This window comes from Rhinoraja longicauda, chromosome 20, assembly GCF_053455715.1.
Source record: "Rhinoraja longicauda isolate Sanriku21f chromosome 20, sRhiLon1.1, whole genome shotgun sequence".
In the NCBI taxonomy this organism is placed as follows: domain Eukaryota; kingdom Metazoa; phylum Chordata; class Chondrichthyes; order Rajiformes; family Arhynchobatidae; genus Rhinoraja; species Rhinoraja longicauda.
The window spans coordinates 7,929,422-7,955,470 of record NC_135972.1 but is presented as its reverse complement, the minus strand read 5'-3'; the positions used below and the strand labels follow the sequence as shown (position 1 = coordinate 7,955,470).

The 26,049-nt window shown below is 43.8% G+C and overlaps 1 protein-coding gene and 1 long non-coding RNA gene across 4 annotated transcripts in view; one reads left to right on the top strand and one right to left on the bottom strand.

Annotated features, from left to right (window-relative positions):
* Window positions 1-26,049, top strand: part of parvb (parvin, beta) — a 46,066-nt gene that overhangs the window by 2,817 nt on the left and 17,200 nt on the right. For both annotated transcript variants that reach the window (XM_078416893.1, XM_078416892.1), the window contains exons 2-8: window positions 16,178-16,267; window positions 16,561-16,631; window positions 18,330-18,432; window positions 19,606-19,746; window positions 21,172-21,287; window positions 23,529-23,587; window positions 25,132-25,151. In XM_078416893.1, coding sequence (XP_078273019.1) covers window positions 16,178-16,267; window positions 16,561-16,631; window positions 18,330-18,432; window positions 19,606-19,746; window positions 21,172-21,287; window positions 23,529-23,587; window positions 25,132-25,151 — 600 coding nt within the window. The remainder of the gene's footprint in view (window positions 1-16,177; window positions 16,268-16,560; window positions 16,632-18,329; window positions 18,433-19,605; window positions 19,747-21,171; window positions 21,288-23,528; window positions 23,588-25,131; window positions 25,152-26,049) is intronic.
* LOC144603542 (uncharacterized) overlaps window positions 7,106-26,049 on the bottom strand; it is a 46,414-nt gene continuing 27,470 nt past the window's right edge. The window contains exons 1-3 of one of the 2 annotated variants that reach the window (XR_013548635.1): window positions 12,620-12,823; window positions 10,768-10,834; window positions 7,106-7,366 (exon numbers count right to left, since the gene is read on the bottom strand). This is a non-coding gene — a long non-coding RNA (uncharacterized LOC144603542). Of the gene's footprint in view, window positions 7,367-10,767; window positions 10,835-12,619; window positions 12,824-26,049 lie in introns of those variants that run through there. The other variant, XR_013548636.1, reaches the window with a different exon arrangement.

Here is a 26,049-nt window from a genome sequence, read left to right as displayed (position 1 = left end):
TATTGTCATCCAATTTACAATCCATTCAAATGGTATTTCATATTTGTCCACTTAAAGATATCTGTAATAGCTGGTATTTATTCACAAAATGCTGGAGTAACTCAGCAGGTCAGGTAGCATCTCAGGAGAGAAGGAATGGGCGACGTTTCGCGTCGAGACCCTTCTTCCGACTGATGTCAGGGGGGCGGGACAAAGGAAGGATATAGGTGGAGACAGGAAGATAGAGGGAGATCTGGGAAGTGGGAGGGGAAGAGAGGGACAGAGGAGCTATCTAAAGTTGGAGAAGTCAATGTTCATACCACTGGGCTGCAAGCTGCCCAGGCGAAATATGAGGTGCTGTTCCTCCAATTTCCGGTGGGACTCGCTGTGGCACTGGAGGAGGCCCATGACAGAAAGGTCAGACTGGGAATGGGAGGGGGAGTTGAAATGGGGGTGGATGAGGGTGGGATGTGTAGGGGTAGAAGGGGTGGGGGTGGGCAAGAGAGGGTGGGGCTGGGGAACAGTGGTGAAGAGGGTTAGGAGGGTGTGGGATGAATGCGTGGGTGGGTGGGGATGAAGGGTGGGCCGGATGGGATGTCGGGGAGCAGAGGGTGATGGGGTGGGATGTAAGTATTGGTAGGAGGGATGGGTGGATGAGGATAATGTGTAGGGGTGGATAGGATGGGGTGGTGGTATAGTGTGGGGGGTGGGAGGTGTGGCTTGGGGATGAGGGATGGGGTAGAGAGGGATGGGGTGGAGAGAGTAGGGGAGGGATTGCGGTTGGGGGTACGAGTGAGGGGTGGATGGGGTTGGGGCCGGATGGAGTTTGGGGCTGAGTGATTTGGGGTAGTGGGATGGAGGTCGGGTGTGTAGGTGGGGTGGGGATGGGGGTGGCGAGTGTAGGATGGGATGAAGGTTGTGTGCCAGTGAGGGGTGGGTGGGGGTGTGATGTGCAGGGGTAGAAGGGGATGAAGGGTGGGCAGGATGGGATGGAAGGTGGGATGAAGGTGTGGGCTGGTGGTCGGGAGGGGGTGGAGGATGTAAGGGGTGGTGTGGAGTTTGAGGGTAGTTAGTGTTGGTGAAGGGTGGAGGTAGGGAGTTTTGGTCGGGAGGGGGTGGTGGGTGTCGGGGGTGGTTTGGGGTGGGGGCCGTGTTGGGTGGGGATGAAGGTGGGGGGGGGGTTGTTGGTAGAATGGGGATCAAGAGGGGGTGTAGAGAGTGAGGTGTAGCTCTGTGCCACAATGAGGCTGAGGGAATGGAGGAGTTGAGAGTGTTTAATTGTCATATATACCGACAATGGAACAATGAAATGATCACGTAGCACTATTACAGGTCTGTAAACACTGTAACTCACTGCACTCATAGATAATATAATAAAACCTTAATACACTAAATACCAGAACAATTCAGCAGGTCAGGACGTCTGTAGAGAGAGACCATTTCAGAATTAACATTTCAAAAGTCAACGACCTTTCCCTGTAACTCAGAACTCTATTTACTTCCCCAAATCTGCCCGATTCCCAACCAACTGAGAATTTCCAGCATTTTACACTGTTTTAATTCCCAATTTTGAGTTTGTCCCTAGTTTTTTAACTCTACTATAAAATCATTAATGTAGTGCTGTTTTAATGTTACTTCAATAATGTCATGTTCCAAAAGAGGGAAACCAAGTATATTCTCTTATATTTTAATATTTATTGACGGAAACAGTACACATTTCAATTAATTCAAAATGATAAATTTAAGCCATCAGTTATTCAGATCCTCCCTGAAACTTTTCTTCAGTTTAAATGCTGATAAAGATTAAATTATTAATATTTTGAAGAAAATGCATTGTTAATCAAGTAAGAAATTCTTTGTTCCATTTCGGGACATATAAAAATCAAACACTCTTGACTCTTGGTCCTTTTCTGCGTGAGACTATCTTGTCAAATGTTGATGTTTAAGATTTGAATTTTGATGGTAAATAAACAAAGTTGCACCTTAACCAAACCCATGTTGTTTTAAGTGCCTATTGTCATCCAATTTACAATCCATTCAAATGGTATTTCATATTTGTCCACTTAAAGATATCTGTAATAGCTGGTATTTATTCACAAAATGCTGGAGTAACTCAGCAGGTCAGGTAGCATCTCAGGAGAGAAGGAATGGGCGACGTTTCGCGTCGAGACCCTTCTTCTGACTGATGTCAGGGGGGCGGGACAAAGGAAGGATATAGGTGGAGACAGGAAGATAGAGGGAGATCTGGGAAGTGGGAGGGGAAGAGAGGGACAGAGGAGCTATCTAAAGTTGGAGAAGTCAATGTTCATACCACTGGGCTGCAAGCTGCCCAGGCGAAATATGAGGTGCTGTTCCTCCAATTTCCGGTGGGACTCGCTGTGGCACTGGAGGAGGCCCATGACAGAAAGGTCAGACTGGGAATGGGAGGGGGAGTTGAAATGGGGGTGGATGAGGGTGGGATGTGTAGGGGTAGAAGGGGTGGGGGTGGGCAAGAGAGGGTGGGGCTGGGGAACAGTGGTGAAGAGGGTTAGGAGGGTGTGGGATGAATGCGTGGGTGGGTGGGGATGAAGGGTGGGCCGGATGGGATGTCGGGGAGCAGAGGGTGATGGGGTGGGATGTAAGTATTGGTGGGAGGGATGGGTGGATGAGGATAATGTGTAGGGGTGGATAGGATGGGGTGGGAGGTGTGGCTTGGGGATGAGGGATGGGGTGGAAAGGGATGGGGTGGAGAGAGTAGGGGAGGGATTGCGGTTGGGGGTACGAGTGAGGGGTGGATGGGGTTGGGGCCGGATGGAGTTTGGGGCTGAATGATTTGGGGTAGTGGGATGGAGGTCGGGTGTGTAGGTGGGGTGGGGATGGGGGTGGCGAGTGTAGGATGGGATGAAGGTTGTGTGCCAGTGAGGGGTGGGTGGGGGTGTGATGTGCAGGGGTAGAAGGGGATGAAGGGTGGGCAGGATGGGATGGAAGGTGGGATGAAGGTGTGGGCTGGTGGTCGGGAGGGGGTGGAGGATGTAAGGGGTGGTGTGGAGTTTGAGGGTAGTTAGTGTTGGTGAAGGGTGGAGGTAGGGAGTTTTGGTCGGGAGGGGGTGGTGGGTGTCGGGGGTGGTTTGGGGTGGGGGCCGTGTTGGGTGGGGATGAAGGTGGGGGGGGGGGGTTGTTGGTAGAATGGGGATCAAGAGGGGGTGTAGAGAGTGAGGTGTAGCTCTGTGCCACAATGAGGCTGAGGGAATGGAGGAGTTGAGAGTGTTTAATTGTCATATATACCGACAATGGAACAATGAAATGATCACGTAGCACTATTACAGGTCTGTAAACACTGTAACTCACTGCACTCATAGATAATATAATAAAACCTAAATACCAGAACAATTCAGCAGGTCAGGACGTCTGTAGAGAGAGAACATTTCAGAGTTAACATTTCAAAAGTCAACGACCTTTCCCTGTAACTCAGAACTCTATTTACTTCCCCAAATCTGCCCGATTCCCAACCAACTGAGAATTTCCAGCATTTTACGCTGTTTTAATTCCCAATTTTGAGTTTGTCCCTAGTTTTTTAACTCTACTATAAAATCATTAATGTAGTGCTGTTTTAATGTTACTTCAATAATGTCATGTTCCAAAAGAGGGAAACCAAGTATATTCTCTTATATTTTAATATTTATTGACGGAAACAGTACACATTTCAATTAATTCAAAATGATAAATTTAAGCCATCAGTTATACAGATCCTCCCTGAAACCTTTCTTCAGTTTAAATGCTGATAAAGATTAAATTATTAATATTTTGAAGAAAATGCATTGTTAATCAAGTAAGAAATTCTTTGTTCCATTTCGGGACATATAAAAATCAAACACTCTTGACTCTTGGTCCTTTTCTGCGTGAGACTATCGTCAAATGTTGATGTTTAAGATTTGAATTTTGATGGTAAATAAGCAAAGTTGCACCTTAACCAAACCCATGTTGTTTTAAGTGCCTATTGTCATCCAATTTACAATCCATTCAAATGGTATTTCATATTTGTCCACTTAAAGATATCTGTAATAGCTGGTATTTATTCACAAAATGCTGGAGTAACTCAGCAGGTCAGGCAGCATCTCAGGAGAGAAGGAATGGGCGACGTTTCGCGTCGAGACCCTTCTTCTGACTGATGTCAGGGGGGCGGGACAAAGGAAGGATATAGGTGGAGACAGGAAGATAGAGGGAGATCTGGGAAGTGGGAGGGGAAGAGAGGGACAGAGGAGCTATCTAAAGTTGGAGAAGTCAATGTTCATACCACTGGGCTGCAAGCTGCCCAGGCGAAATATGAGGTGCTGTTCCTCCAATTTCCGGTGGGACTCGCTGTGGCACTGGAGGAGGCCCATGACAGAAAGGTCAGACTGGGAATGGGAGGGGGAGTTGAAGTGCTCAGCCACCGGGAGATCCGCTTGGTTAATGCGGACTGAGCGCAGGTGTTGAGCAAAGCGATCGCCGAGTCTGCGTTTGGTTCCAATTTCCGGTCCTCCCGCTCTGTAATAGCTGCCTTTTTGAGATAGGATCTGGCACTCTTCTGTAGAAATTCTATCCTAAAATTAAACAAAAATCGCTGGAAATATTCTGTGAGTCCGCTGTTATCTCTGGAGGCAGAAAGAGTTGTGTAGGAAGGAACTGCAGATACTGGTTTACACCAAAGATAGACACAAAATGCTGGAGTCAGAAGAAGTGTCTCAACGCGAAACGTCGCCCATTCCTTCTCTCCAGAGATGCTACCTGTACTGCTGAGTTACTCCAGCATTTTGTGTCTTATCTTCGGCAGAAAGAGTTAATGGCTGTGTTCACTGGCATTTTCATTTGATCTGAAGTGTGTAAAAGCTGTCGGGATCAAGCCTAACAATAGTGCCTTTTGTGTTGTTGCAATACAAAGGATTTACTCATTTTCGTAATAAGTGGGAAGTCCATGTTTCACTTCTTCTGGAACTGATAAAGGTCACATTTAGGCCAAAAGTGTTTAATTGTCATGTGCACTGCGAATAGAACAATGACAAGTAGCTTTTCACAGCGACATTAACGGCTCAGCAAATTAATATACAATAAACAATGCAATAAATTAGCAGTTATACTAGGTAACCATGTAATAATAGTGCAAGGCTAAGTATATAGTGTAAGCCTTGTACAAAGTGCATAGTGGTTCCGTGTTGAGGTAGCATTGTGTGTAGGGTTGGACAGTGTGTTTCAGGAGCCTGTTGGTGGATGGGAAGAAGCTGTTCTTGAGCCTAGAGGTAATGGTTGTCAGACTCCTACACCTCCTCAATGGTAACATGAGAGATGGCCTGTGTGTTGTGGTTCTTTGATGATATTAGCATGAAGTATATCTACAAAGGGTGTGCACATCACTAATAACCACTGAGGCTTATTTCACACCATTTCTGTACATGATAAGGCTGTTTTTGGACTTTCAGAAGAGCAAGGAGATGAAGTTATAATGATTCACATATAACTATCTCTAAACTAATATATTAAAGATAATCTGCTTCCTCAAGAGGCCTTTTAAGGCAAATTTCCATTTCTATCACTGGAGCAGTCTTCCTTATTTTATGCAGTTTCATTTATCTCACTGACAAGTCTTGTTTCTTCCGCTAATTTTGGTATACTTCCTGGTTTGTCCATAAATGGAAAGGAATATTTTTTTCCCATGCCACTTGTGTAAAGCTGGACGGCAATGCTTGGTTTTATTCATTGAACGGCAGCGAAGGGAAGAAACAGGAGCTTGTTAATGCCCGAGCATTAAACAGCTTCATTGTTGGCACTGACTGTGTTGAAGACAGACCCTTAAACAAAAGTGAGTGAACCACAAATCAAATTGATCAGCTTTAGCAGCTTGCTTTTGTTTATGCTATCTAGAGAAAAAAGTGAACTACTTGTATGACTTTGAGATTACGTTTGCAGGATTCTTTTTCTCTGCTGGGGGGTTTGTTGTTCAGGCTATATTTAATGTTTTTGTTTAAGCAGTGAGCATCATGGAATCATCCAGGTTTACTGGGCATAGGTAGGGATGTGAAGTTGATTATGTCGGGTCAGCCAGTTATTGAATGTTGGAGCTGGATCGAGGGACCAGATGGTTTTCTCCAGGTCCTCATTGGCACATTATGTATCTAAGGAAGAGCTTTGGCCATGCTCCCTTGTGGAAGGCTTGAGTTGACTCTTGACTCTAGACTCTAGTTTATTGTCACGTGCACCGAAGTACAGTGAAAAGCTTTTGTTGCGTGTTAACCAGTCAGCGGAAAGACAATACATGATTACAATCGAGCCATCGGTGTACAGATACATGACAAAGGGAATGACGTGAATAACGTTTAGTGCAATATAAAGCCAGTAAAGTCTGATCAAAGATAGTCTGAGGGTCACCAATGAGGTAGATAGCAGCACAAGGCTGTTCTCTTGTTGTGGTAGGATGGCTGATGCCTGATAAAAGCTGGGAAGAAACTGTCCCTGAATCTGGTGGTGTGCGTTTACACATTTCTATACCTTTTGCCTAATGGGAGTGGGGAGAAGGGGGAGTGACCGGGGTGCGACTGGACCTTGATTATGCTGCTGGCCGTGCAGGGACAGCGTGAGGTGTAAATGGAGTCAGTGGAAGGGAGGATGGTTTGTGTGATGGTCTGGGCTGCGTCCACAATTCTCTGCAATTTCGTGCGGTCTTGGATGGAGCTGTTCCCAAACCATGCTGTGATGCATCCCGATAAAAAGTGGGAACAGAGGTTAGTTCCATTTTTGCAGATGGTACCCGATCCACTGATCCCAGTTAGTCTATTCATTAATTGTAATATTCTGTTTTTATTTTGTATTTATTGCCCCAAATTCTGGCCTGGGCACCATCATCGCTGTGTCTACAACATAAATGTCCTTTTGCAATCTTGACTTCTGTCAGGTTTACCTTTTCAACCCCTCACAGAAGACATAACATAACCTGTGCTCATCACAGTAAAATATTTTCTGAGTCATCCCAAATGCCTGCTATGGAATGAAGGTACATTGTTCCAATTTGGAGCATCTGTTGCCTGCTCTGATTAAATGTCCAATACTGCAATTGTCATAACAAAATAAAGTAATGGGGCTGTTTTGAAACCCGACTCATTAAAGCAAGTAAAGTTCAGTTTAGTTTATTGTCACGTGCACCGAGGTACAATGAAAAGCTTTTGTTGCGTGCTAACCAGTTAGCAGAAAGACAATACATGATGACAATCGAGCCATTTACTATGTGTAGACACTTGATAAGGAAACAAGGTAAAGCATCATGCATCCACTGCTTGGTTTGATGTTCCTTGATGTTGTCATGATTGTCCTGTAGATGGCACTTTACTGGAAAATTAATCCTGTACTTGAAAGTACTAATGCTGTACTCAAAATATAGCTAGAAAATACAAGTAAGACATGATAACAATTTAGTTTAGTTTGGAGATACAGCGTGGAAACAGGCCCTTCAGCCAACCGTGTCTGCACAGACCAACGATCCCCGCACACTAACATTATCTTACACCCACACCAGGGGCAATTTACACTTATAGCAAGCCAATCAACCTACAAACCTGTGTGGGAGGAAACGGAAGATCTCGGCGAAAACCCATGTGGTCACAGGGAGTGGGTACAAACTCCGTACAGACAGCACCCGTAGTCGGGATCGAACCAGTTTCTCTGGCGCTGTAAGGCAGCATCTCTACTGCTGTGCTGCCCAACGTTGAAAAAGATAGATCCATTGTCAAAAAGGAAGGCAGTCAGGAAATCTCCCATCCCCCCTCCTACCCGTGCTCCCCCTCCCCCCCCACTCCATCCCCCTCAACCCCTCTTATCCTCCCCCCTCCATCCCCATACCTCCCTCCCTCCACCCCCCCTCCATTCCCTTACCTCCCTCCCTCCCCCCCTCCCTAGGAGATAGATTTATATTTTAAAATGTGAATAACTTTAAGAATATAACACCGATTTCAATGAAACTTCTTCCATTAGCACCAAAGGGACGACAGTGAGTAAGGTGGGCCTAAAATTGTCGCACTATCGTGTACTGTTTTGGCTGTAGTTCAGGAACAAACAAATGAGAGTTTTAGTATATAGATAGAACAGAGCAGCACAGGCCCACATGTTTGTGTCAAACACGAAGCTAAGTTAAATTGATCTAATTTGCATGTACATGATCCATATCCCTCTATTCCTTGCACTTCCATGTGCCCATCTGAAAGCCTCTTAAACATTGCTATTGTATCTTTAATGTTTTAGCATTCTATTTCCCAAGAGACCCTGACCGCAATGCAATAGTAATCGTAGCTTGATTCATTATGTTGAATGAGATAGATGCTATACTATATGTACTGTAAACAAAGATGCTAACAGTACACTTAATACAATATGTGAACTCTAGCTGGACTTGATGATCCCCCAGTTGGTATCAGAGGCGAAACAAAAGCCTTTTTGCACAACTACCAGCGAACATTCGGCCCATCAAGTCTACTCCGCCATTCAATCATGGCTTCCCCTCTCCATTCTCCTGCCTTCTCTCCATAACCTCCTGACACCCGTACTAATCAAGAATCTATCCCTGCCTTAAAATATCCACTGACTTGGCATCGACAGCCTTCTGTGGCAATGAATTCCACAGATTCACCACCCTCTGACTAAAGAAATTCTTCCTCCTCTCCTTCCTAAAGGAACGGCATTTTATTATGAGACTATGACCTCTGATCCTAGACTCTCCCACTGGTGGAAACTATTGCGGGAAGCCATGAGATTGAAGATGCTCTTTACATCCCCTCTCCACTCCTCCACCAACTTCAGTCGTTTTCTCTCCCATATCAAAGAAGAGGGCAAAGTTTTTTTTTTCCCTGACTCTCAGCCTGAAGAAGGGTCTCAACTCGAAACGTCACTTATTCCTTCTCTCCAGAGATGCTGCCTAACCCGCTGAGTTACTCCAGCACTTTGTGTCTATCATGATTTTGACGACCTCTCTCCAATTTTGATCAGGGGAAAAAAATAGTTGACTCTTAATATTGGTCTAACCTGTTGATGTTTTCTGTAAGGATTCACAAGAAAGTAAATTTGAGACTAACTTTAACCCAACTTGTTTTGTGCACTTCATCAAACGCTGCTTCTTTGTCCGTTGTCCATTTGTTTCCATCGTGCTAATTTAGGATCTTTGCTCATCCACATACTCAGGCAGTTTCCACTGTGCTTTTGGAGAATGTTTGCCAGTGCAAAATGCTGGCACGTATTGTGTGTGCTGTTGTTCGTCGTTTTCTTTCAACACCAAAAGCACAAGCAAGACCAAAACTAAAAAAGATGAAACCTTGTCCTGGTGACATCCTGGCCTGGCGTGCCATCCCCCCAAACCTGATGTCAAGATGTCACCAACTGTGGTTTTGACTTGAATTCCTGTGAAACTAAATTGAATGTACAACTGGCTGCTGGTCATTTATTTCCCCTTGTCTCCACATGACACCGCTTCCTTTTCTGCTTTTACTGCTGCTGCCCCCTGAACTGTTGGAGTGATATTGTTGGTGCAGACTTTGTGGCGTGCCATATCCTTTGCACTGTAATTGAGAACGTTAAACAGCTCAGTATCTTGGAACCTATCACTAGTGGCCATCTTGCTTTAGGAGCTGCACATGTTTCAACTCTACCGTCAGTGCTATTCCCCATTAAATTATATGGTGCAGCGTAAAAATGGAGTATCATTTTCTTGATTCACTTTCTAAGCTCTGTGATCACGCTGCTCTGCTTTTCACTTCAGTGGAGTTGAGATGCATTGAAGTGTGTGCGCAATATTTTAAGATTCCTCCTTTCTGTTCTGTTTTCCTAGAAGGACAAAACCTTGCCCGTTGCCTTTTATTAATATCACTATTCAGTTGCCCAGAGCTGTACGGGCAGCCCTGCGGTCATTCGAAGTTTACTACTTGATTTCTGTGAGTGAGGAACTATCTGATTCCAATTTACTTGCATTAGTCGCAAGTCCAAGGTTAGAAACTTGGTTATTTTCCATTGTATTTCATTTTTGTACTTGGAATTTAATGCTGGCCGGTGTCGAGGCTGTTACTTTTGTGACATTCTACTAAGTCAAAATCGAAACATGGGAACCAAATATTGGTAGGCAACTCGCTGCCCATAGTGTTCAGGAAATATTTTGTCCCTTAGATAGAGTTCTCGGGGCTAGCGGAATCAAGGGGTATGGGGAGAAAGCAGGCACAGGTTACTGATCGTGCTGGCTCGAAGGGCTAAATGGCCTCCTCCTGTACCTATTTTCTATGTTTCTATGATTCTCATAATCCTTTTGTGCTGCTTTACAACCCCTGGCATTAGATTCATTCCGCACACAATCCCTCCCTTGGTCCATTTTTTGCAATCTTCTTTGTTAGATGGAGTCACACCTGCCCATGCCGACCACGATGCCCCATCTACACTAGTCCCACCTGCCTGCTTTTGGCCCACATATCCCTCTAAACCTGTCCTATCTGTGTACCTGTCTAAATGTCTTTTAAATGTTTTTACAGTACCTGCCTCAACTACCTCCTCTGGCAGCTCGTTCCAAGTAGCCACCACCCTCGAAGTGCTTTCATCTTTGTAATGAAATACTGTTTATTTTTGGAATGCCAAACGTTACAAGTGCGTCATGATCTAAAGACATTAGATTTGTTTTAGCACATAGAACAGTACAGCACAGGATTTGGTTTCATGTTATTTAGTACAGCAGTTATATTTATGGACCAGTGAAATAACACGAACCAATAAAACTTGCACATAAACAATGATTTAACAGTAACCACTACTCACCTTTTTCTGTGTGAACATATTTTAATGTTTCATCTCATCCTCGCCTCTATTTATACACCAGTGCAGACTTTGGTTGATTGGAAAAAAAAAGTATTTGAAGGTCAAGACTTCAGGTTTGACATAAAACTCATGTTTAAGCAGTTAACTGATCTCTCCCCCTTCACATGCTTTTGAGAACTGAAATATCTACGGCAGACATCCCAAGCACTGGGAAAATACCACCAACAATGTCTCCACAATGTCCTGCAAGTTCCTAATTGATAGGAGTAGAATTAGGCCTTCCGGCCCATCAGGTCTACTCAATCATGGCTGATCTACTTTCCCACTTAACCCCATTCTCCTGCCTTCTCCCCATAACCCCTGACACCCGTACTAATCAAAGTTCATGATAAGGGCAATTGAACCACGGACAACAACCCCTCTCGCAGGTCAACAGACCCAATAGTGATTATTCACAGTCAGCTGTGGTGAACAGGCCATGTCATTTGTGTGGCCAGCACCAGGTTCTTGAATCATTCAATAATCTATTCAAAGCTTTGTTAAGGGAAGAGATTATCAAACAGACAGAGAAAAAGATTCAAAGGTGTGCTTAAAACCTCCTTGAAGAAATGCACCATCCTCGCTGGCACTGGAGTACGCTTGGCTGCTGGAAGTGGACAAGGAGCATTCAAAATGGTGTTGAGCATGTAGAAGGCCTGCACATAACGTAGAAGAATCTCACCAGCTCACAAACGACCCACCCGCCTGCCAATCAGCCACATCCTGCGCATTGGTGGACGAGTCTGCAGTTCTCACACTGGTCATTAGTCACCACAGATCCAACATAACCACGGATAGACACAAAAAGCTGGAGTAACTCAGCGGGACAGGCAGCATCTCTGGAGAGAAGGAATGTGTGACGTTTCGGGTCAAGACCCTTCTTCAGACATAACCACAATGGATGCATGTCCTCCTTGATTCTGATAAGGAGGAAGAAGACCAATGCGAAGCTGTGTACATTTACACTGCCACGATTTACACTGCCACCGATTGTTCTCAGGATTAACGCTCTATGTGTAAAGAGCAGCAAAGCTGGAGAGCTCAGAAAACAAAATAATACCTCAGCATAAAAAAAAGACACCAAGTGCTCTTGTAACTCAGCGGGTCAGGCTGCATCCCTGGAGAACATGGATAGGTGACGTTTCGGGTCGGGGCCCTTCTTCACGCTGAATCAGTCTGCATCAGATCCCTATACCTCAGCATATGTTGATTATCTTGTTTGATATGAATGTCGTTTCAGGACTGTGACTCCCTTAAATCAGTCCTATATCCCATTTTCGGCATAACATAGAGCTTCCGTTTTACCCATTTAATTCTGTTTTCAAGATTAAAATTCGCCATTATATTTTAAAAATCCAGATATTATAATGTTGTTAATTTTAGTCTAGATTCAGTGGTGTTGAACAAGTTGAACTTTTCAGTCTATTTGACAGCTGGTTTGGAATTTTGCTGTTTTGTTGAGGGAGATGCACACTCCCATTAATCATTTCAGCGTCCTTCCCACCCCAAAGAAATATCCAGGTAGAATGAGAATCGTTTGGTACTCAGTAAGACCTCAGTAAAACAGTTCTCTAAATTACGATCGGTTTCACTATAAATGTCGTCAGCGACACCAACAAAATTCTACAAAATACTATTAAAACTCATCCATGCAGCATTGGAGACAGATGTTACAATGACTTGTGTATGCTGTTGTAGGCTGTTAGCATTAAAAATGTTTGAAGAGTTCACAATTATCAGACCAGATTCCATCAGTGATTATTTTTCCATTCTGTATATCTTTGCTGCATCTACTAAATAATGCGCTGTGTACCTTGAAACTGCTGCTTCACTATTCATTCCGTAGGGGTAAAAGGAAATGAGGTTGCTGAGAAGGTTCTGTCAGTGAGAGTGTTGTGCTAGGCTTGCTGAGAACACCATGATTGGTGCACGTGTCTCATCCGACCTCCTTAGTGCTTTCATTCCTGTCAAAGTGACATGAACGACATGTGGTGCATGGCTACGCATCGCATGCTTGGCCCAGTTGCAGCTGGGCTGGCACGCTCCACTGCTCAGTTGTGTGACTGTCAGCTAATGAAAACATGGCAGGGCTCTTGTGTGGAACAAAAAAGAGCAGAAGCAAAGGTAAGATGACAATTCCAGCTTGTTCAATGCTTGTGCTTCCATGCCTGGATATGAAATACCAAATGGAGAAAGCAGTTGTTGCTCTTAGTGGATCAAACACTGGTTAGAGTACAGTTGTGCCTGGTGCCCTCTAGCAGAGACAAACTACGACATACTCATTTCATTAGATGTTGTCATTAGCAGCCACAGTAAAGTTTCTCGATAAAATTCTGACAATCTTAAATTCAAAGAAGCGTCATAAATGTCAATGATCAGCATGACTGCTTTAATCATTGAGAATGTAATGCAGGCATCTTGTGTTTTATGCGTGTTTGATTTATGCGTTTTTTAAATAACACGCTTATTCCTTCAGTAACAAAACGTGATTTACGTTCTCGTGTTTTTGGAATAATGCGCTCAATCTGCTGCTGACAGCGTAGTCACGTATCTGTTTAATTTACGCGTTTTTGAATTACGCAAAGCCCTTCAAGCATGTAACCTCTGTGTAAAACGCGAGGTGCCTGTACAGTACTCATTTGCCTCCCTTTGGTTGTGATTGAGTTTTGATGAATTATGTGATAATCCGAGCTGTGTCTCTACATCACGATTTTTAAAAAAAACTTTTTGAATTCATTGACGCAGCATTTATTATTATGAAGCAAGTGATATTCTGAGGGAAAACATTCCGCTCACGGAATTAGATTTTCAGGATTAGAGAGGCCGTTCAGTAATAACAGCTTTAGCGCAATTCAAATATAAAAGGCAGAACCACTCAGCAGATTTGCTAGGATCTCTGGAGAGTGAAAATAGAACAGTGCAGCACAGGAGCTGGGGCTTTGGCCCACAGTGTCCACACCAAACGTGATGCCAGGTCAGTCTGATGAAGGGTCTCGACCCCAAACGTCACCCATTCCTTCTATCCGGAGATGCTGCCTGTCCTGCTAAGTTACTCCAGCATTTTGTGTCTATAGCCAGGTTACACTAATCTCCTCTGCCTGTACAAAATCCATAATCCATCCATTCCCTGCATTTCCATGCGCCCATCAAAAAGCCTCTTAAATGCCAATATCATATCTGCCTCCACCACCACTCCTGGCAGCATGTTCCAGCCACCCACCATACTCTGTGTCCAAAAAAAATCTTTAAATCGTGCCTCTCTCATCTTAAAGCTATGCCGTCTTGTCTTTGAATTTCCACCATTGGTTCTTTGAGGGTTTTTACCTTTGGAAAAGAGAAACTGAATTAACAAGAGTTAACAGACTTTTATGTCTGAAGAAGGGTCTCGACCCAAAACATCTCACATTCCTTCTCTCCAGAGATGCTGCCTGTTCCGCTGAGTTACTCCAGCTTTTTGTCTCTATCTGCAAGAAAATGTCAGGGCAAGTTGCAGAGGGGGAAGGGTGGAGAGAATAGGGGGAATGTATGTATTAGGGCAGAAACCTAGGGAAGGCAATAGAGGCCAATTCTCTGAATGCATTCAAGAGAGAGCTAGATAGAGCTCTTAAGGATAGCGGAGTCAGGGGGTACGGGGAGAAGGCAGGAACGGGGTACTGATTGAGAATGATCAGCCATGATCACATTGAATGGTGGTGCTGGCTCGAAGGGCCAAATGGCCTCCTCCTGCACCTATTGTCTATTGTCTAAGACGGATGGATGATGGAACCGCTGTTGGCACTATAAATGAGAATAGTTAAGGCTTGTTCATTATAGCTGATCTGTCTGACTGAGCAGTAAATAGAGTTATCACAAAATGCTGGAGTAACTCAGCGGGTCAGGCAGCATCTCAGGAGGGAAGGAATGAGTGATGTTTCGGGTCGAGACCCTTCAGATTCTCGACCCGAAACATCGCCCATTCCTTCTCTCCAGAGATGTTGCCTGTTTCGTCCGCTGAGTTACTCCAGCATTTTGTGTGTACGCGAGAAAACTCAGCAGATCAATTGGCACCTGCAGAGAGAACAATGGAGTTAAAATTGCAGATTGATGAAGGCATCAGAGCTGGCAAATTCTGACACTAAACATGAGATCTTTCCACTGAGGGTTTGTCGAGGCTAGATTGTTGGAGGTATTTAAGGAGGAGGTAGATGGGTTTTTGAAAGATCAGGTAATTGAAGCCGATGTAGAAATGGCAACAAAGAGAGACGAGGCCTGGCGCAGGTTAGCCGTAATCAGATTGAATGGCGAGGCAGGGTTGGAGGACCATGTGGCCTGTTCCACTTCCTAGCTTCTTATGGTCTAACTAGACAAAGTGGACCCGTTGGGCCCAAACCTCTCCTGGATTGGTGCAGCACCCTGTCCTCTCTCCTCCCCTCCCCTCCTCTCCTTTTAAATTTTAAAATGTGAATAACTTTAAAAATATAACACCGAACAAGGGGGGCACAGTTTAAGAATAAGGGGTAGGCCATTTAGAACGGAGATGAGGAAAAACTTTTTCACTCAGAGAATTGTAAATCTGTGGAATTCTCTGCCTCAGAAGGCAGTGGAGGCCAATTCTCTGAATGCATTCAAGAGAGAGCTAGATAGAGCTCTTAAGGATAGCAGAGTCAGGGGGTATGGGGAGAAGGCAGGAACGGGGTACTGATTGAGAATGATCAGCCATGATCACATTGAATGGCAGTGGTGGCTCAAAGGGCCGAATGGCCTACTCCTGCACCTATTGTCTATTGATTTCAATAAAACTACTTGCATTATCACTAAAGTGACAATGGTGAGTAAGGTGGGCCTAAAATTGTCGCGCTATCGTGTACTGTTTTGGCTGAAGTTCAGTCACAAACAAGATAACAAACGAGAGTTTTAGTATATAGATGAAAGGAGCAAAATTTGGCTAGTTCCTGCACTGGCCATTTTTGTAGACTTTAGAATCTTTTCAAATCTTTGATGGGAAAGTATTTTGTGGTGAAGAACTGGCTAAGAAGTGTGGTACAGTCACAGGAAGCGTATAGTCCACGCATTTCCTTGGGCATGAAAGTTTTACAGTAGATAAGCACGAACTTCACCATTGTCTGTGAATATTTCCAAATCAGTCAGCTTTCTGCGATGAATTTTACGAAAGGTAAACGGATAAGTAAACAAAATATCAATTTGTAGTTAAATCTAAAGTGATTTAGGGCCATAGTGGGAGTCGTGGCATTAATTTGTTCAGTTATTTTAAAAATAGTTCATCGTTAATAACTACACTTTACAATTATTGACTGGCCTGGTTTAATTGACTGGCAATATTTGGCTGGCAATATTTCATCTCGGTGGGACACTTTGTTTTCCTTCTCTTTAGTGAGTGACCTACAAGAAGAAGGTAAAAATGCCATCAATGCTCCCCTATCTCCAATATCAACGGATATTCATCCAGAGGACACCCTGCTCGGTATGATGAACACATTTTTCTTAATCTTTTTCTATTTCCACTGTTTGTAAATATGTTTGTGAGGGAATTTATTAAGTTTTAATGGGTTCCGATAGCATTAATTCTGTATTACTAGTATCATTTATGTCCACATTTCCAATAACGTAAAAGTTTAGGTTTCTTTTATATTCACATTCTTTCTTGGTTGGCATTTTCTTTGTCTTTGAGCATAACCACAATGAAAACTGTAACTGCAGGTACTGCCCCTTTTACTTTCTAATACTTATTTATATTCAACTGGCTTCAATTTATAGACGAGAATGAAGAACGTACTATGATTGAGCAATACTCCAAGGAAGAGGCAAAGTTTAAAGAACTAGTAAAGGTAAAGTACAAGAATTACATGTAACCTCCAATAAGTTACAATCAAAAACTGCATTGTCTTGTCTTTTAGTGCGGTTATTATACATCCATTCAGTTTTGCCTTGCAAAGCTACAAAGTATGAAAGAGTACAATGCTGCAAATTCCCTACACATTTTCTGTAATATGCAATAATTACAGCACTTTGCATTAATTGATTTCACCCATTTGTTGTTATAAAAAGTTATTATTCTGCATTGATAGATTGATAGATTTTCTAAGTTTCAGCCAACATCAGCTTATCCCGATCAATCATCAATGTTCTTGCCTACATTGGAAAATTGCTTTGGTAATGAATGTGAAATGCAGCTGGAATAAAACATATCATATCCGGTTGACTTTTTTTGTAGGGAGGGGTGCAAGTGTGGTTCAAAGAAAGCTGGTCAAAATGTATACTTGAATTTTCAATAGACTTTGGAAAAGCTTGCAGCATTTTGACGAATTTGCATGCCTCTGCAATCAGAGGATAGATCTTGGGATGGATTTTTAAAAAAGCGGGAGATAATTGATGGTCTTGTAGGTTTAGGATTATCGGTGAGGATTGATTTCTAGTAGAGTCAAGTGAAGTCAATTTTTGCAATTGTTTCTTCAATCACTATGAGTAATTTGAATGAATACATCAAGAACGTTGCTGTTGACAAAAAATAGAGATGGGGGATCTGAATCTTGACGAAAATTAATAAAAGACCACATTGAGATTGTGGTATCATGGTGGAATATAAGTGCATATCCATACATTATGCAAGGTTTCAAAATGGGAGGGAGACTTTGACGTGAAGTTGTTACTCGTCCATGACCAATGATTCAGTGATCTACACAAGGCAAATGATATTGGGGTATCCAGCGGGCATAGGTTTATGGTGAGGGGCGAAAGATTTAATAAGAATCTGAGGGGTAACGTTTTCACGCAAAGGCTGGTAGGTGTATGGAACGAGCTGCCAGAGGAGATAATTGAGGCAAGGGCTAGCGCAACATTTAAGAAACATTTAGACAGGTGCCTGGATAGGACAGGTTTAGAGGGAGATGGGCCAAAAGCAGGCAGGTGGGACTAGTGTAGCTGGGACATGTTGGCCAGTGTGGGCAAGGTGGGCCGAAGGGCCTGTTTCCACACTGTAAAACTCTATGACTGTGTTACCCAAGGGTTCTGAGCTTGAGAACTGTTCGTAACCCAAACAATCTGCAAGTCGGAAATTAAGCCGGCCAGTAATACGTGTGAATATAAACACCAGCCATCCAAGAGCAACGTGTAGTGAAGGTAGGGTGCTTAACGCAAGCGTTGCCATGAACCCACTTCCCACACAGTAGAAGATGCCTGCAAATGCCAGCTTATCCACCCCCCCCCCCCCCCCCAAGTCTCCCAAACACTCGTTCTTATCTCCAGGCTGCACATAAATCCGGCCTTCGTAACCTGGTGAAGAATTCTATTTCTGAGATGATCCTATGTTGGACAAAAATAATGACATGATTGCTTTTTGGTCAAGACTGCTGCTGTTATCCTCAAAGGAGGATGATTTTAATGATGCTAAGAAAGACTCGCAGTAAGACTACCAAGTTGAGGCACAGTTTAAAAGCCCTTAATTGTGGCAGTAGGCAGATAGTGTTTTATTTTATTATTTTATAAATTGTTTAATTTACACAATCATTATTTAATCTCTCTTAAAGGTTCTAATTGACTGGATTAACGATGTCCTTGTTGAAGAAAGAATAATAGTGAAGTCGCTTGAGGAAGATCTGTATGATGGTCAGGTTCTGCAGAAGTTGCTTGGTAAGAACAGAAGCCTTTACATAAAAAGACTTTACAGTAGATGATGGGATGAGCATTAAGTTAAACAGTCCTGTTTTATTTTGTCCTGACCTATCCTTTAATTAATTTTCTTTTCAGAGATACAAATAATTATCTCTTGAACACTCATGCACAATATGCCTCATATCATATCCATCTCCATTGTTCAACTATAACTAGGAATTTAGAAGGATGAGGGGGGATCATTGAAACATATAAGATAATTAGGGGATTGGACACATTAGAGGCAGGAAACATGTTCCCAATGTTGGGGGAGTCCAGAACAAGGGGCCACAGTTTAAGAATAAGGGGTAGGCCATTTAGAACGGAGATGAGGAAGAACTTTTTCAGTCAGAGGGTGATGAAGGTGTGGAATTCTCTGCCTCAGAAAGCAGTAGAGGCCAGTTCGTTGGATGCTTTCAAGAGAGAGCTGGATAGAGCTCTTAAGGATAGCAGAGTGAGGGGGTATGGGGAGAAGGCAGGAACGGGGTACTGATTGAGAGTGATCAGCCATGATCGCATTGAATGGCGGTGCTGGCTCGAAGGGCTGAATGGCCTACTCCTGCACCTATTGTCTATTGTCTATTGTCTATAACGTAGATAGGTATTGTGTATTGGTTGTAATTTAAGTCAATACATGCAAATGTATGTGGAATTCTCTGCCTCAGAAGGCAGTGGAGGCCAATTCTCTGAATGCATTCAAGAGAGAGCTGGATAGAGCTCTTAAGGATAGCGGAGTCAGGGGGTATGGGGAGAAGGCAGGAACGGGGTACTGATTGAGAATGATCAGCCATGATCACATTGAATGGCGGTGCTAGCTCGAAGGACCAAATGGCCCCCTCCTGCACCTATTGTCTATAAATTGATCTATTTTGTGTATGTAAGAAGGAACGGTAGATGCTTTACACCGAAGATAGACACAAAATGCTGGAGTAACTCAGCGGGTCAGGCAGCATCTCTGGAGAAAAGGAATAGGTGACGTTTCGGGTCGAGACCCTTACTCAGACTAGTGATGAAGTGTCTCAGCCCGAAATGTCACCCATTCATTTGCTCCAGAGATGCTACCTGGCCCGCCGAGTCACTTCAGCGTTTTTGTGTCCATCTTTAATTTATTTTGAAGTATCCTGGAGGGTTTATTTTTCTTCGTTTCTGCAGAGAAACTTGCAAGTCGAAAACTGAATGTTGCTGAAGTGACTCAGTCTGAAATAGGCCAGAAACAGAAGCTTCAGACCGTGTTGGAATGCGTAAACAACCTACTTCGACCTCAAGGGTGGGCAATCAAGTGGAGCATAGACTGTGAGTATGAAGATGCTAAATCTGCCGCAGCTGTCTGTATAAAACCTTTAGCAACTTTGATGCGGTTCTAGACTCGTGCAAACTTTCCGCTTTGGCTGATTTGTTTTCTTCTCGCATTACATTTGAGGTGGATAAACGTTGACATTAAAATGACATTTTTTTTAAACAAAGAAAATGAAGTTCTGCATGCTTCATATTTCTTGCATAATTATAGCTTAAATTGGAAATCACCAACAATTTCAGTGAAAGGGGAAGTTTTAATTATCTTTATGCCCACAAAGTTTCTTTCTTTGAAATATTGAAATAAGCACAAGAAGCAATATTAAAACCAAAATTTACAGTTTTTCAGTAATTGTTTACAGTAATTGTAATTACTGTAATTGATGACTAATTTAGTCTTTAGCCTCAAAGTTACTTCTTTGTAGTCAGTCAATTAGAGAACCTGTTCCATTTTAAGGTATAGTACTTAGAGACATAGAGTGATACGGCGTGGAAACAGGCCCTTCGGCCCAACTTGCCCACACCGGCCAACATGTCCCAGCGACATCAGTCCCACCCTCCGCGTTCGGTCCATATCCCTCCAAACCTGTCCTATCCATGTACCTGTCCAGCTGTTTCTTAAACGTTGGGATAGTCCCAGCCTCAACTATCTTCTGGCAGCTTGTTCCATATAGCCACCACCCTTAGTGTGGAAGAAAGTTACCCCTAAGATCCCTATTAAATATTTTCCCCTTAAATCTACGATACTTGATGAACATGCGTAAATATTTCATTTGAAAATGCTGGTACCGTGCTGGTACCGTGACGACTATATCTATTGAATAATATACAGACACTCCCTGACTTGCATAATAGCTGAGTTAAGTAAACTTGCACTTACGTAAGCAGTTCACAATAGGTGGTCTCGTTTACTGACTGACTGACGTTATTGCAATGGGAGGGTGGTGAGGGCTTCCCTGTCAGTGCGACACTGGGAAGACGAGGGAGGTAGGTGGAGAGCAAGGCCCCGGCATCTTCCACAAGGTGCACCAGTGCGCCCTTCCTCCCCAGCTGCCACACCCGTCTGGTTGACACGGCTCACATTGTAGCCCCTGGCCGACAGCGCCTTCGTCAGGCCGCCACCACCAACAGGACGTGCTCAGACGCCATGGGGCTCCCTCCCCTCTCGCCGGCTGCCACTTCCACCAGTGGGCCGTCACTTTGTCTGCTTCCCCCTCCACCGCCGCCTCCTCCCCCAGAGTCGCCGATACCTTGGAATCTCTCAAGGTATTGGCAATAATAGATGAAGTGACATGGTGGTATACCCATCTGTGCCGAGAGACCCATTTTTCCATTGTAATCTAATGTGACACTAAAAATATTTGATTTGGAATTCCTAACAGTTGTAAATTTGTTGACATTTTAATAAATTTCATAATTTTTTAGCGATCCATGCGAAAAAAACAGCGGCCATTCTTCACCTTCTCGTGGCTCTGGCCATGCATTTTCGAGCCCCTGTTAGACTGCCAGAACATGTCTCCGTGCAGATCGTGGTTGTCAGGGTAAGTGAACCTATGGCTTTTAGACGCTGTTAGGTAAGCGATGTTTCCACTAGTGCGAGAGTCTTGGACCAGAGGGTGTAGCCTCAGAATAAAAGGGCGTACCTTTAGAAAGGAGACGAGGAGGAATTCCTTTTGCCAGAGGGTGGCGAATCTGTGGGCAGACGGCTATGGGTACCAAGTCATTGGGTATTTTTAAAGGTGAAGAGATTGATAGGTTCTTCGTTAGTAAGCGTGTCGAAGGTTACGGGGAGAAGGCAGGAGAATGGGGGTTGAAAGAAAAGATGGATCAGCCATGATCGAATGGTAGAGTGAACTCAATGGGCTGAATGGCCTCATTGAGTTCCCATGACTTATGAACTTATGAAGTGTACATTCTGTTATTTGGCTGCTTGATTTGACGAGAATTGTTGATATAAAGCAGTTGGGGAGAAAGATGTCAGCAAATGCTTCCAGGAACAATTTCTGAAAACAATCATTGTTTCATCACTCTTAAAATGAAAAGCCAACCCGAACTGTCTGTTGTCAATTACAACCTGTTCTGAACCCAAGGACAATATTTTTTGTATGCAGGTGCCTCCCATTCCACACTGGGGTTACATTCTTGAAAAGCAGTGCGTAATTCAAAAGAGCGTAAATTAAACATATACGCGGCTACATTGCTAATTGTAAATTTGAGCACCTTATTCCAATAATACGAGCGTGTAAATTAGGCTTTGGTATTAGGTGAACAAACGCGTTATCGTGTATCATTGTACGTTACAGTGTATCTCTACACTGTGGGTGGCACATTATAATCATGTATTGTCTTTCCACTGACCGGTGAGCACGCAACAAAAGCTTTTCACTGTACCTCACTGTACAGTGAATAGCTTTTGTTGCGTGCTCACCAATCAGGTACTCTAGCTCTAAAATGAAACTACATTGAGAAATGGAACAGTTTACTTTGCTAGTGTCAAGTCAAGTCAAGTCAATTTTATTTGTATAGCACATTTAAAAACAACCCACATTGACCAAAGTGCTGCACATAGGTCTCCTCGATATCCCGCAGCTCCGCTCTTGCTCCCCCTCCTCCCATTTGTAACATGGACAGAGTCCCCCTTGTCCTCACCTTCCACCCCATCAGCCGTCGCACACAGCATATAATCCTCCAACATTTTCGCCACCTCCAACCACTAGCCACATCTTCCCATCTCCACCCCTTTCTCCTTTCCGCAGAGACCGTTCCCTCCGCAATTCTCTGGTCAACTCGACCCTTCCCACCCAAACCATCCCCTCTGCAGGTACTTTCCCCTGCAACCGCAAGAGATGCAACACCGGTCTTTTACCTCCCCCCCTTGACTCCATCCAAGGACCCCGACAGTCTTTTCAGGTGAGGTAGAGATTCACTTGCACCTCCTCCAACCGCAGCTACCGTATCCGCTGTTCCAGGTGTCAACTCCTGTACATCAGTGAGACCAAGCGCAGGCTCGGTGATCGTTTCGCTGAACACCTCCGCTCAGTCTGCCTTAACCTACCTGATCTCTCGGTTGCTCAGCACTTTAACTCCCCCTCCCATTCCCAATCTGATATTTCTATCCTTGGCCTCCTCCATTGTCAGAGTGAGGCCCAGCGCAAATTGGGGGAACAGCACCTCATATTTCGCTTGGGTAGCTTACACCCCAGCGGTATGAACATTGACTTCTCTAACTTCAAATGGCCCTTGCTTTCCCCCTCTCTCCATCCCCTCGCCCTACCCAGTTCTCCCATCAGTCTTACTGTCTCCGACTATCTCTGTCCCGCCCACTCCCCTGACATCAGTCTCGACCCGAAACGTCACCCATTCCTTCTCTCCAGAGATGCTGCCTGTCCCGCTGAGTTACTCCAGCATTTTGTGTCACCCTTTGATTTAAACCAGCACCTGCAGTTCTTTCCTACACAGTTTACTTTGCTATCTGCTCTCTCCTGGATATTTGCAGGTAGTCAACCTTATAGCATCCCAGGGGGCTGATACTTCATACGTTATTTGTAAAGGGTTGACCTTCTTTGATCAGGGACAAAGATAGTATTTTTAATTCCTGACCTGAACGAAACACAGACAGTCATGACCCCCTTGGCTCACCAGTCTGTGTCACCAGCCTGTCCCATAGTTATTCATCTGCACACATGTCACATTATTGATGATATTATAGACACGTGGTGCAGTTCTAAATGGTGAAGTTGTTTTAGCTTCTGCATTGTTGGATTGTTTTTGTATGGTTGCAGAAGCAAGAAGGGATCCTTCAAACATCACATGTTACAGAGGAGTTTACCAGCACTACCGAGTAAGTTGGGCTTTTACTACAAATATCAGCCACTGTTGAAGAAAAATAGATTAATCTGCCCTGTCATTTCCTGATGTTTATAAGACAGATCCACTTTTTATCAGTGAAAACATTCTATTTAGTTTAGAGATACAGCGCGGAAACAGGCCCTTCCGCCGACCGAGTTTGTGCCGACCAGCGATCCTTGCACATTAACACTATCCTACACACACTGGGGACAATTTACATTTCTACCAAACCAATTAGCCTACAAACCTGTACATCTTTGGAGAGTGGGAGGAAACTGGAGCTTCCTGGAGAAAAGCCACCCAAGCCATGGGGAGAACGTACAAACTCCGTACAGACAGCAGCGGTAGTCAGGATGGAACCCGGGTCCCTGGCGCTGTAAGGCAGCAACTCAACCGCTGTGCCACCGTGCCGAATAAGTCATATTTTGGAAGGGTGTGGTTTTCTGTTTCACATACCCTATAAATATATCACTTCCACAAACTGGCCCAGATTTTGACATCAAAATGTGATCTAACATGAAGTAATTTGTTGTGGCCACATTCTTTCAATGAGTAAGCTGCTGAAATGTTCATTGGAAGCTGCAAATACCATATGCCTTTTCTGTATGTCCTTTAACGTTTCCTTGCCCAGACTTAGTGTCGTTTGTTCCACTGCTAATCTCAGCTGGACTTCGTGTGTATCCGATGGACCTGGGCCTGTTATGAATTGAAATAATCACACCTGGCGCATTTGCAGCAAGGAAATATGTCATCGTTCTCGCTGGATTCAAATATGGGATCTGGAAGAAATAATGACAGATGCATTATTTCTGCAGATGGCCAGGTTACGAAGATGGTTGTGAAACTTCATTAGATGAAGTAGAGAGCCATACTGCGCAAAAACAAAACAGGCCCTTCGGCCCAATTTGCCCACACCAGCCAAAATGCCTCATCTATATTAGTCCCACCTGCCTGTGTTTGGCACATATCCCAAACTTATCCTATTCGTGTACCTGTCCAAATGTTTCTTAAACGTTGTGATAGTACCTGCCTCAACTACCTCATCTGACAGTGTGTTCCATACACCCACCACCCTCTGTGTAAAAAGGCTGCCTCTCAGGTTCTTATTAAATCTCTCCCCCCCCCACCCTTACTTTCACTTTTTTCCTTGAGTATAATTTTCACAGAGAAACCCTTGCAGTCACTCGACCGCACAACATTTTGCTTCTCGCCAAATCCCTGGTTGTATCCAGGAATTTAAAAAAAAAAATCAATCAAGGTGTTTGTAAGCAAGATCCTTCTGTTTCTATAAAATCCATTTTTGATTTGCATGGCAGCACATGTAATTTTTCTTTCATTTTGTGAATAGCGGGATCTAAACTCTTATCAGTGCGTTACCATTGAAACCGCTTGCCATGTTATTGTGTAGTGCAGTATAAAACAAATTCTCAGGAATTTCACAAAGTCTACCTTATTTCCGATAACACGCATAGATGATATAAATGTTTTGTTGTTGGGTATAATTCTCAACTAGTTTGTTGTTTTTTTGTATTGCAGGATGATGATGGGAAAATTTGGTAAGTAAATTACAGAACAAACTCAATCATTGTTGCACCAATAATCTAAAACAAATATATAATTGGCCCCTGACTCTCAGGCTGAAGAAGGGTCTCGACCAGAAACGTCACCCACTGCTGCTCCCCAGAGATGCTGCCTGTCCCGCTGATGTACTGCAGCATTTTGCGTCTATCTTCAGTGTAAATCAGTAGCTGCAGTTCCTTCCCACATATATAATGTTTATTTGTTCGTTAGTACATTGGGATATTGCCCCTTTGAAACAACGTTCCTTTAAAATATCTTTGAGGTTTAAGATGGGGTGTACAGTACCATCCGTATCAGGAGCATGTAAGGAATCTTCACCAGTTTAATGGCTGGAATTTGTAAGCCATCATGCATTTCCTTATGGGCACAAAATGCTGTAGTAACTCAGCGAGTCAGGCAGCATCTCTGGAGAGAAAGAATAGGCGACGTTTTGGGTCGGAACCTTTCTTCAGACTGCATTTCTTGATGTCAGAGCAGGCCTCACCAAAGTAGTATCAAAGTAGGTAATTGTTAAAACAGGTACAGATAAGGCACAACATTGCATCACAAGCTAATTTCAAGCCAAATTACAATGATGTGTGAGGGGGGGGGGGAACACTCCGATATGTATGCAATTATTAACGGGAGGAAAACTCTGATTAACTGGCATCCAATTTTTCAGAAATCCTAATAGTTCAGCATCTGGCTCACTTATGAGTTTGAAGAGTGGGCCTGGGATCCAGAGTAGGGTGGGCAGCCAGACCTAGCGTTGGGGTCCTGAACCACCAGAGGTTAGGAATGTCGGAAGGTTTGCTGCTGGAACAGGGGTCTGGAGTGCTCATATATTTTTCCCCTTCCTTTGAGTTCACTGAAATATTTATAAAACGATTGATT